The sequence below is a fragment of the Alexandromys fortis genome, unplaced genomic scaffold, assembly GCF_014885135.2.
Source record: "Alexandromys fortis isolate MF-2015 unplaced genomic scaffold, M_Fortis_MF-2015_v1.1 scaffold_126, whole genome shotgun sequence".
Lineage (NCBI taxonomy): Eukaryota > Metazoa > Chordata > Mammalia > Rodentia > Cricetidae > Alexandromys > Alexandromys fortis.
The window spans coordinates 1307584-1320122 of NW_026068018.1; the positions used below are offsets into that span (position 1 = coordinate 1307584).

Genomic DNA, 12539 nt, shown 5'->3' on the forward strand with positions numbered 1-12539 from the left:
TTTATTCTGATGCCACCATTCTGTAGCATGCTGTGAGCAGCACCCTAGAGTCACAGTCTCCACCCAGGAGAGGGAACCTTGTTTATGAGCAGTTCTGCCCACCTTGGTGGCGTTCTGCTTTCTAGGCAAAAATAGGCCTGTTGTACTGTATGGCCTTTCAGATGTACCCCAGGAAGGAGACTCTTTTTAAGAAATGCAGTCTGTTTCTGTGACTCTGGAAAGTGCTGGGGGGGAGAAAACATCCCTGCCCACTCATCATGCCCGAGGGATCTACAGAACAGCTTTTCTCCTTCCTGGATCAGGCTGAATAAGCAGCAATGTATCTTTACTGTGTTCAAAATAAATACATCGTATTATTTTCTCTATTGCTAGTGAAACTTAATTAAACATCCCCAAGGTTTCTAAGCGAGTTAGCAGTAGGTATTAGCCTTCTCTACTCACTTGCAACATGCCAGTTTCCCAGAAGCAGGCCGAACTTCACTAGTGGACTAAATGGTAATTAATTCCACAAACAGTATAATTCAAATGCAGGTATCATCAACTCTACTTAATTTTGGGGTCATTTTATTTTATATCTCATGCTTTATTTTTAAAACAAAGGTTAATAAGGACAGTTTAATTAGCCATATACTTAATTAGGTATGCTACAACTCAAGTGTAAACAAAATTACAGTACACTCCTAAATTTAGAACAGCTGGTAATTCTTAGAATATTTATTGGATCACTATATCTTTGAAGATACATGTGGTTTGAATGAGAATGGCTCCCAGAGGTTCATGTCTGAATGCGTGGTCCCTAGTTAGCTGAGCTGTCTGAGGATGATTAGGAGGTGTAGTCTTGATGGAGGAGGAACAGCCTTGTTGAGGAGGTGTGTCACTGAGGGTGGCCTCTGAGATTTCAAAAGCCCATTCCAAGCCCAGTAAAGTTTCTCTCTCCCTGCTTGCAGACCAGGATGTAAAGCTCTCAGTTTTCCAGCACCATGCTCCCTGCCATGATGATAATGGACAAATCCTCTGAAACTATAAGCCCCCAATTAAGTCCTTCTTTTTATAAGTGTCTTGGTCATGGTGTTTCATTATAGCAACAGAACAGTAATGAAGATAATATACAAATACAAAAACAGTCTTTAGGCTAAAGGAACTAGAATTGTGCTCATGAGATTTGAAAAGACAATGCCACACTGGTGGCTCTATAAATTAGGACAGGGATATTATAGCAAGTTAAAGGAACTCACAGCATACTAACTTCTATCAATACATAGTTATGAAATCTCAGGCTTATTTGGCATTTTTACCTCCTTGAGAAGCAAGCTGGCCAAGATCAGAGTGACTGGAACTTGTCTGTGGCATGTCTTCAGGTGGCCCAAACCGGAATCTAGGAACACCGGCAACCTGTGGGGAACTAAGTGGACAAAAATTGGTTTAATGGGAAATTTAATGCTGCCTGTTTAAACCACGAAAGTAAAAAGAAAAAAAAAAATCAGTAAGCAGGGAATGAAAATGATATCAATAAAGAGTTTCTTCCAACAATATTGTCACTGAATTTAGCAATATAAATAATTTGTGATTTAACTTTTAGCTTCTTTGAACTATACTGATTTTTTTTTTTTTTTTGAACTTGTCTGAAACACATGGAACAAGAAGCAAGCAAGCAGTTTTTTTTTAGCTTCAGTTTTCACTGTTTTGTAGTATAAGTTACTTCCTGGCCTATTGTACACAAAATCTAGCTCTAAGATTTAGAAAAGCCCTAGCATTAGATGACTAGGTTACTTTCTCCCTGTATCCTAACAATATCATCTATCCCATTGCCTATTCAAAACACAAAACCCAGTCTCATTTCTTTCCCACTCTTTTTTTAGCTACCCATAATTATACATGTTTATGGGTTATACCTCTGTAATTATATGAGTTAAATTTTAATTTTACTCAAAAGCATACTTTTAGCGAAAATCTTTCCTTCAGGTTAGTTTTCAAATCTATCTCTATACAGCTGCTCTAACAATAACTTTTTTAAAGATTTAACCACCAGTGCTCTTAACCACTGAGCCATCTCTCTAGTCCTGCTCTAAGAATGTTGAGAACTCCTATACTATGCTTCTAATTTTCAGCCTGTTTATTTGGCCCCAAATCTCAAAAGGCTGACTGCTATTTAAACTCCAAATTTCTTTCTTCAAAAGGCTCACACTGGAACTGGTGCATAAATTGAGGACTAGGCTGTGTGGCGTGGAATGTATTAAGTTAGTTCTCATAGGCAACAATACCATCTATCCTATAAGGTTTAAATAATGCACAGAAATGCTAATTATTAGAAACTGTAAGGTTCAATTAATGTCCTCCCTTATTAATTTTTGGATTACTTCATTTGTACTAACAAACATCACTCACCCTGTCACTGTCCTAGACAGACAAGTGCACAGCTGGTTACTCATACCCTAAACTTTTACAATACACCATCTATCATGACTACCGCAATGACAAACACCTCCACCAGCACTACACAGCATTTACTGTGTGTCGGGGAGATTCTAAACCTGTAAGCACAAACTGAAGTATCAGAAGAAAGGACAGCAAAGAATCTCCTCTTGTGAGGAACCCCTAAAGGGAGGTTTTAAACAGAGCATTCTGAAGTAGAAACCACATGATTTTTGTTGTTGTTTGAGTCAGGGTTTCTTTGCGTAGCTTTGGCGCCTGTCCTGGAACCAGCTGTGTAGACCACGGTGTCCTCGAACTCAAGAGATCTGCCTGCCTCTGCCTCTTAAATGCTGGGATTAAAGGCGTGCGCCACCACCTGGCTCAAAGACCACACTCTTACGCACTATCATGCTTTCTTACTAGAAGATGTATTTTATTCACCCTATATAAACTTCCTCACGATCCTCCTACTCCATGTGCAGACTAGCGGACAGTAGGGTAGGACTCTACAAACAGCATATCCAAAAAAACAATCAATTTATGAGGTAAACAGAAAGCAGATGATGAGTCACCAACATCCCCATTTCATCAACTTACTGAATGGCTTCAGCAAAGCCATCAGTGCGATGCGGCACCACAAGAGTCGGGGTACTCGGAACTGTTCTGTCTTCATCATCAAAAAAGTGTTGTTGCTGAAACAAAGAATGCAGGACTTAATGGGCCTAACCATGTACAGGTGGATTAATGCAAACATGATGACTAGATACTAACCATACCACCTATTCCTGGAGTCAGTTGAAGTCCACGACCTACAGACTGCCTCCGGGTCATCTGAATTCTCTGTGTTAGAGAAGGAATCACATTTGTTTTAAAGAATTAGGCAATAAAAAACAAAGACATAGTTTATTAATCTGGCAATGAAGTAACTACAGAAGACTTGTAATTAAACAAGACATCTCTAAGTTGCTACTATTTATCTATTACAAATATCAGTGACACATTTTAAATTATATTAACAAAGATAGGAACCAAAAGGCACGCCAGTATTTAATTTGAACACGCACACACACTTAGCCCCTATCTTCTTGAATACGTATTAACAAGTGATGTTTTTCCATCAAAGCTTATACAAAAACTGGCTTATTACTCCACAGTAATAAGACAATCTTGAATTGACAGACTGAATGCTTTGTGACAATCACAAATGATCCCTTTAGGCTTTGTATTTTCAAATATGAGGTAATTTTCACTACTTTTTTCTTCTTTTGAGACAGGATTTTTCAGTATAGCCCTGATGGTCCTACAATTGGCTTTGTAGACCAGGCTTACCTTGAGCTCACAGAGATCTGCCTGCCTCTGCCTCCTGAGTGCGGGATTAAAGTCATACACCTGATTTCCACTACACTTTTTTTCTACAAAGCTTTTTTTTAAAAATAAAGATTTATTTATTTATTTATTTGTATACAGTGTTCTGCCTGTATGTATACCTGCATGCCAGAAGAGGGCACCAGATCTCATTATGAATGGTTATGAGTCACCATGTGGTTGCTGGGAATTAAATTCAGGACCTTTGGAAGAGCAGGTAGAGCTCTTAACCACTGAACCATCTCTCCAGTTCCTCCACTACTCTTATTTATATGTAATTTACATAGCCTGATTTATATATAATAGTTCTCACTATATTCCCCATGTCAGGAGTAAAACCCAGGCTCACTTGATGGAACCTTTGTGTATTCCCTGCTGAGCTTCTAAGACATGGCCAAACCTATTCCATGCTCAACATAATAGGGTTATCAATCAACTAAGTGGAAATATTTAATTATAAATGTGAAAAAAGGTGGAACAGTAATTAAAAAAAAAATCTGTGCACCACACACACACGTTTTAGCAAGCCATGTTTCCAAATGTCAATTCCTTTGTGAATGTAAACTGTTACATTTTAAAGAAAGTGGTGATTAGTTCCATGTTACAGCATGCCAAACATTAAAAGTACATGTAACACCTGGAAGGAGGGAATGAAGGAAGAAAGGACAGACGGAATCTGTCTAATGGAAAAGACCATTTCAAAAGGTGCCATTTTTGCCAGATGGTACTGGTGCAGGCCTTCAATCCCAGCACTCAGGAGGCAGAAGCAGGCAGATCTCTGTGAGTTTGAGATCAGCCTGGTCTACGAGAGCTAGTTCCAGACAAGCCCCAAAGCTACAGAGAAACCCTGTCTCGAAAAACCAAAAGTGCCTTTTTTTAGAAGTTGTTTTCTGTCAATACCTGAACTGGTGGCCCCAACTCCTGAGGTGGAGCATGAATGGTCAGGCGTGGGGGAAGAGGATGTGGTGGGCGTCTTGGTGACTGGGGTGCTCGCGGGGTCTGCCTCTCCGATGCCGACGTGGGCTGCTGCTCCCGAGCAGCCTCCTGAGAGAAAGAGGACTCTGCTGCGCTTGTGCTTCCCTCACCTACGGAAGAAAGAGCTCTGCTTAGAAACCAGGCTTAATCTTTTCTTTGTTGTTCTTGAAGGATTTGAGACAGAGTCTCAAGAGTCCAGACTGACTTCAAACTTGCTATGTAGGAGGCTGGCCATCAACTCCTGGTCTCCCTTCCTTCAAGTGCTGGGATTATAGACATGTACCTCTATGCCTCACTCAGGGTCAGTAACAGAGCAAACAACACGCAAGTAAGTACACTCTCCTCAAAATTCAAAGATGGACTTAAGCACTATCCCAATATATGACAATGCAAATACTTACTAAATTTTGGCTTATGTTGTTTTTTTCTTAATGTTTAAGTGTGCATATGTATATTTGTGTATGTTCGTGTATATGCTTATGGAAGCTAGAAGAGAACACTGGATCCTTTGAGAATGAGTTACAGGTGGCTCTATGCCACCTAATACGGGGACCAAACTCATGTCCACCGGAAGAGCAGTATGTACTCTTAACCACAGGATCATTTCTCCAGTCCAGTATTATTCTTTTTTTTTTAATTTTTTAATCCCCCCCAATATTATTCTTAATAAGTGTACACATTACTTAACTTTTTCTAGAGAAACTGCATGTCAACTAAGGAAAAGCCTCACCTAGTGTGGTATGCTTATACTTTGGTTCTCCTAAACTGCAAATTTCAACTCAGGTGTCTAGATCTTCTGATGTCTCCCACTATGGAAAGCAGGATACCAGAGAATTAATAGTTTATATCTGATCTAGAATCAGAACCTTGTTTTGACATTTGGCATCTATGAGGTATTTAAATCATTTCACATTTTTGTGATTCAGATTATTAACTCAAACTTAGTTTATTTTAAGAATTCAGGATAAGTAAAGACAGTCACAAGAGTAGTAACTTAAAAAAAAAAAAAGAGTAGTAACTTAAGAGAAATTATTTTTATTCTGTATGTGTGAGTTTTTTTGCCCGCATGCATGTCTGTTCACCACATGCTCTCCTGGTGTCCATGGAGGCTGGAGAGAGTGTGGCTAGAGCTGCTGTGAGCTTCCACGTGAGTGCTGAGATCTGAACTTCCTGTCTCTTCAAGGGCAGTGAGTGCTCTTAATCACTGAGCCATTTCTCCAGGCCCATAAATAACTTGAAATGGGTCAATTCAACTATACCCTTAATTTTACTCAGACTACTAGGCTTAATTTTCCTTGATTACAAAAAGAGCTCCTCCCCACAAAAGAAGTTTTATGGAACATATATGTGGGAAAAATGGCTAAGAATATCTCTTCCTAAAAAAAGTTAATTTTTTCTTAGTGATAATAATTAAAGACATGCATTTACACACACACGACTCTGTGCTACATTAGAGATTCCAGGATGTCTCACTCTTATGGGCATACAGTAATGTCATACAATAATGACATCTAATAGGACACATCATGAGGGCAGAAACTTGCGAGAAACTACTACCAGAAACAGCCTATTAAAAAAAAAATGATCTTACCGCTGTTTTGAGAGTCAGCAGCTCTCTGATTGCTTTCGGCTCCGCCCATACTCTCTTCTGTTTCTGTACCTGGGTCAGTCCCATCACCACCCTAAGAACAAAATGGAATGACTGAAGCAAATCAAATGAACAGCTTAAAAAGAAAGCCACACCAAATGATTACAAGCAAACAAACCAGAGGAAAACCAAACCAAGCAAGCCAAACAAACAGAACTCCAACGGTATAAAGACTTTTATTATCCTGGTGACACAGGCTTTTCTCTATCACAGGAAAACAGCAAGCCTTCTAAGCACAGCTTTTAAGGAAACAGTCACAACTCTAACCAGTTACCTCAGCATCATCAGCTTCATATCCATCATTACCATCTGCACTACCAGTTCCTTCATTACTATCTTCACCCTCATCTCCCATCCCCGTGTCATCTTCATCATCATCCTCATCATCCTCATCTTCTTCATAATCCTAGAAGAAAAAGCCCAAGAGTGAATAAAGTGTAGGCCTACTCATTTTCCACATCTGAATATCTACTTTAAATGACTTATCATTGATTAGGATATAGAAGTGCTTCAAGAGTTGTATGGGTTTAGCTTCACAGTAAGGAAGAAAAAAAACTAAAACAGCTTACAGAATTATTTAAATAGTGATCAACTCTGAATGCTGTTTCCATGAGATTGGCTATAGCAAGAGTCTACCAAGTGTCAAATGGTTCACTTTATTTATATCCAAACATGAGTAGAATTAAAGAATAAAATCAAACTATAATAATTTTAAAAACATGCTTTATTAACAAACAAAACTAAAGTAAGAAAACCACCAATACAGAACTCAATTTCAACGGGAAAAAATACCAAATTCTACTTAACACTCACCTCATATGGGTGATGACCTATTTACTTTGGAAATGGGTACAGGGTACCAAGAGGAAAAACAAACAAACAAAACAACTACCAACTCCTATTTTTTTTCCTTTTTATCTCCAGAAACAGTATGTGTCATTAGATCCACAGTCATTAATTTACTAAGACTGAAGATGAACTTTGAAACAAATTCTAAATGGCACAGCAACTGTTTACAAAACAAACAAGCTGCGGAGGCCATGCATTTCTATAATCCCAGCACTCAGGAGACAAGCAGGAGAATTTTGGGGAGTTCCTAGCAGGTCTAGGCTATACACTAAAATCCTACCTCCAGTAAGTAACAAAATAATTCCCTTAAACAAGGTAAACAAAAAAATTAAAAATGGATTATCCATCGCTGGCTCTGTGATTTTTTTTTTTAATACATGTCACACTCCTGAATTAACCAATATAAATGGAAAACCTGATAACCAACTGAAACAGACTGGGAATGAGAACTCACAAGCTGATGTATTAGAAGCACCAAAGACTTGAAGCCCTGTGACTGACCCAGCACAGACGGAAGAAGATACAGAGCTTGGGGCCACGCGCACAATGCACTGGGGAAGTTTAAAGAATGAGGGCGGAAGGAAAGCTGATAAACACTGAAGCTTTTCCATACTAAACTCACTTCATGTTCTCCATCATTTTCTTCATCATCTTCTTCATCATCACTGTCAATTACAATTACATCATCTCCTTTGCCTTGACCATCCTGGGAAGAAGTAGTTTGCTGATCTGACTGAAGTGGTCCAAGATCGATTTGTAGAGATTGTGACGTTTCTTCACTGTCTTCCATAGGTGTATAATCTCCTTGGGTGACTCCCTTTAAAAGTTAAAAAGGTGTTTTAGCCAAACTAGAAATAATCTGGATACACACTGAATAAAATAGTTCTATTGTTTTAAAAACAGCAGCAGCAACAACAAAACAAAAAACCAACTTTACCCCAACCACACTGATTATTCCTTGAAACACTGAAATACACATTTCTGAGCATAACACTTGAAAGAAGTGGGGTTAAAGTGGGAGAAAGTTAGGAAATAGGCATATATAGTAATAAATAAGTAAATAAACAAAAGAATATCTCATGGGGTTACACATTTGGGACAAGAAACTACAGGCAACTGATGACAGCTGAAAGAGTTAGCCTATCCCACGATGAGCCCACAACTGGTTGCCCAATATACACAAAAATCCTGAAGTTATATATACACAAAAAAAAACCTCAAAAACGGGATTCAGGCTGTATTTAGGTATTTATATATGCATGTCTCCGTACATACATCCATATGTATAATAATGGAAACTGGGGAAGCGGAGGCTATCAATTTGAGAGTGGAGGAGGCACACGGAAGGAGTTAGAGGGAAGAGACTTGGGAGGGGCTAAAGAAAGGAACGGAATGGGGCAAGTAAATGCAATTATATTTTAATTAAAATGAAAACTGAAAAATAAGTATAGACGGTTAGGGGCAAGTAAATGCAATTATATTTTAATTAAAATGAAAACTGAAAAATAAGTATAGACGGTTATACCTATTAGTCTCAATGTTACTAAGATCAGCACAGAACAAAGTTCTGCACTCTAAAGAGCATCCTCTAAAAACGAGCAGGACAACTGAGGAGGCTGGGGAGGATTCTGCTCAGTAAGTCAGTCAAGGCACCCAAAGTGCTTAGCACAGGAACTCCTTGTAAGAATTACAGCTGCACTCTACAGATGAAGAAACACAACAGACATTAAGAAACGACAGGACAGTGGTCCAAAGTGAGACTCTCAGCTGGTCTCTAGACGATTACTCCAAAGTCTGTTTGAAATGCTGTGGAACTAAGTATTTTGGGTAAGGGACACTCAGTATATGCTAGATACTAAAACAATTTTTTGCTCAATTATTTTCCACATTTTGTTCCCTATCAAAATAAACTTGTGTTAACAAAAATTTGTGACATTAAAGATGTACCCTTTGGCTTAAGCGCTCACCAAAAATCTATTTTTCATATACGCCAATAGCATCTATAACTAAAGAAATTCATGGAAAATTACATATACCATATTAGGGAAAAACTGAGTAAGTTGTAGTGTAATTAAGTGTTCCCAACGTAACTGGCTTACGTAAGAAAAAGCAATATTTAAGGAGAAGTTAATGGTACGTTTGAGTCATAACAATTTGACATTTTTAAGAAACAGCTACATAGAAGATCTGAGGTTGATTTAACCAAGGATGGCAATAAAAAAGAAGCCTACACTTTATGTCATGTTTCTAGTTTCATTAAATATGACAGTCCAAAATACACGAGATGCCATTTACAGTATTCTACAGTACATATAACATGGACTTGCTTTTACATTTGTAAATCAGAGAAAAACGGCAAAATTAACTTAGAACATTAATGTTTCTCATAAGCTAAACTTGTAATCAGTTTCACAGTAACATGAACCTGAAAGTTTATTCAGAGAGAAAGTACTCTTGCAAGCTTAACAGAATAGGAGGGAACTACAGCGTGGGTTCAATTCCCAAGTCCAAAGTTGTATGAACCTGGCTCTACAACTTACCTTGGCATTATGTTAGCTAATAATCATAAATTTGTTTGACTAACACTATAGTAACAGCTAAAAGATTACTCTGTGTTAATATTAATGACATGGATACTCCTCTTGACTATGAGGGAGTTTAGACACCCTACAGTCCTTAAAATGTATTAATTTTCTCATGTAGAGCAATTAAGAGTTAAAACACACTCAGGCACACAGCTTCTAACAGGTGGAGCTAGGCAGACCTAGTGATAGAGTAATAATTATTGGAAATAATACCTTGCCTGGAAAAATCTTTACTTATATGAACAGAAACATTCTTAAATGTTACTTTGTGCAAAGCATACTTCCAGAAGCAAAACAATAAAAAACTGCACTGTTTCTAGTAGTTCTAGCATATCTCATTAAAAACAGAAAACCAGTTTTACTGGACTTGGTGGCACTTCTTTGGTCCCGGCACTCGGGAGCCAATGGCAGGCAGATCTCTGAGTTTAAGGCCAGCCAAGTCTACAGAGCTAGTTCCAGGACAGCTGGAGAGCTAGAGAAAGCCTGTCTCCAACAATAACAACAACAAAAAAACACAAACAAAAATAAAGACCAGTTTTGAAGTACAAGTTGCAAGAGCAGGCAACATGTGCCTGTAATTCCAGCACTTGGAGGGCTGAACAGGACTGTCTGAGTTTGAGGCTAGCCATAGTGAAAACCTGCCTCAAAAAACAGAACAAATTAAAAAACCCAAAGAGTTTCAAAAGGTCAAAGTCAACTTTATTAATTTATTTAAGTATGTTTTTACTCACTTCTCCAATGGAATCTTGAGAATCCTGATTATAAACTTGAGCTTCTACCTCTCCGTCAGTACTCTCTTCTGCAATAACTTCTTCCTAAATCATAATAGATGATTTTTTTATTGTATCAGTAAGCTAGATCAATCGTCACCCATTTAACCAGTTTTTCTATAAAAAGTTAAATCAACAATCTTATGAAGCCATGCCAGAAATACCATTTATATAAAAATATACTTAAACAACATACTTCTTTAAGAGCATTAATACTTACAAGTAACAATCAGTATTGTTAGTGTTTGGCATACAACTTAAATTCATCACAGTCTATCAATGAAAAGAAACATAATTTTGGCTAAACTTAATCTTAGAAAAACATGGCAAGTAAGAGTGCAGAATGTCAATGAGTAAACTTCTTCATAAAAACAGAATTCAATTTGTTTCTGATTTTTGTTAAAATGGGAAGAAATTCGTGAAAAGATATATATGCAAAGACTATAAAACAACTGGCAATGGCAAAATACCTTAGTTGTCAGTGAAAACTTCACAGATAATGCATTATGACCCCAAGAGTCGTTGGTTAGGACTGACAGCTAACCCTCAGCTCCACTGGTGCAATGATGATACACAGAAAGAATGCCACAGACCTCAGTTCCCACGGGCGTGACTGTCTTCAGCTTCTTTGGGAGAGGCATTTCCACTGTGTCATCAGAGACCTGGTCTGCCGCTTCTACGGTGCTGTCCTCCTCCTCCTCCCGAGTGCGTTTTGGCAAGGAGGAACTTGGGGTCGCTGAAACTTTCAGATTATACAATTTAAACCTCAAATCAGAGCATGGCAACTTCATTTAGACAAAAATAACATTAGAAATAGTCCTAAAATTATCAAACTTGTGTAACACATCCGATTCACTGTGTGACTGTACTGATAATTAACTGCTGTTTACAAGGCTTACACAATTTCTATCAAACCCAGAACTAATTAAAAGATTATACCATGTGTAAAATGAACAACTTTAGTTTTCAGGATTCATGTTAAGTTACGTATAATATGTTGGCTATTTTTTTTAATCACTAAACAGAGCCCAAAAAATCTGGGAGATGAGAGAAACTTTTACATAATGATAAAAACTAACTGAAATGTAACAGTAAATATGAATGTTAAAAGTATTTCTTAGATATAATACATATTGTGACTATTTTCTAATAACTTAAATTATTACAATAGATATAGCAAGTTTTTAACTAAATCAAATGTATATTTGAAACTGTTCTTGTTTCTATTGGTCCAATGATTAAAACCAAATAAAAAATTTGCTTTCTTCACAATAACACTAGATAGAAAACAAACAGTTATAGGAAATAATCAAGGCATGTGTTGTGTCTAGGTACATAGATCTATTCCAGCTTCATTCTTAAAATGAATCATACCAGTCTGGAAGATGGCTTAGCAGTTAAGAACCCAAACACCCACATGGGAGCTCACAAGTGTCTGTCACTCCAGGTCCGGGGGATAAGATGCCCCCCCTTTGACCTTTGTGGACATCAGGCATACAGAACATACACAGACAAAAAACAAACAAACAAACAAACAAACAAAACCCTAAACAAAACAAAAACCCAAAACCAAAGAAAAAAAACCTCCCCAAAACAAAAACATAAAAAAAAAAAAAAAGTTAAAACTAAATCTTACCAGTGCCAAATACAGCTGTGGAAGTAGACGGCCGCTCAACTGGTGAACTTTGTACCACCTCAACTATGTTTGGCGACAACTCTTGATTTGCAGGCTCAATCTGAGGGTGACTCTGTTGAGTGGGTTGCACAAAAGCTGTAGCCTGTGTTTGCTGCTGTACAGTTAGGATGGGCTGAGAAATGGAGGGCTGAACATTAGGACTAGTAGAACGAACAGATCCACTTGCACTTCCAAATACTGGAACATGTTCCACTGGCCCTTCTGACTGCATAGCTGAAAAAAACAATTGTAATATTTAG

At 37.8% G+C, this 12539-nt stretch overlaps 1 protein-coding gene across 1 annotated transcript in view; it reads right to left on the minus strand.

The window, feature by feature from the left end:
- Tpr (translocated promoter region, nuclear basket protein) overlaps nucleotides 1-12539 on the minus strand; it is a 59427-nt gene that overhangs the window by 5291 nt on the left and 41597 nt on the right. The window contains exons 38-47 of the mRNA XM_050162926.1: nucleotides 12241-12513; nucleotides 11198-11346; nucleotides 10566-10649; nucleotides 7872-8066; nucleotides 6675-6806; nucleotides 6344-6434; nucleotides 4678-4862; nucleotides 3184-3252; nucleotides 3010-3104; nucleotides 1296-1402 (exon numbers count right to left, since the gene is read on the minus strand). Of these exons, the coding sequence (XP_050018883.1) occupies nucleotides 1296-1402; nucleotides 3010-3104; nucleotides 3184-3252; nucleotides 4678-4862; nucleotides 6344-6434; nucleotides 6675-6806; nucleotides 7872-8066; nucleotides 10566-10649; nucleotides 11198-11346; nucleotides 12241-12513 (1380 nt within the window). The remainder of the gene's footprint in view (nucleotides 1-1295; nucleotides 1403-3009; nucleotides 3105-3183; nucleotides 3253-4677; nucleotides 4863-6343; nucleotides 6435-6674; nucleotides 6807-7871; nucleotides 8067-10565; nucleotides 10650-11197; nucleotides 11347-12240; nucleotides 12514-12539) is intronic.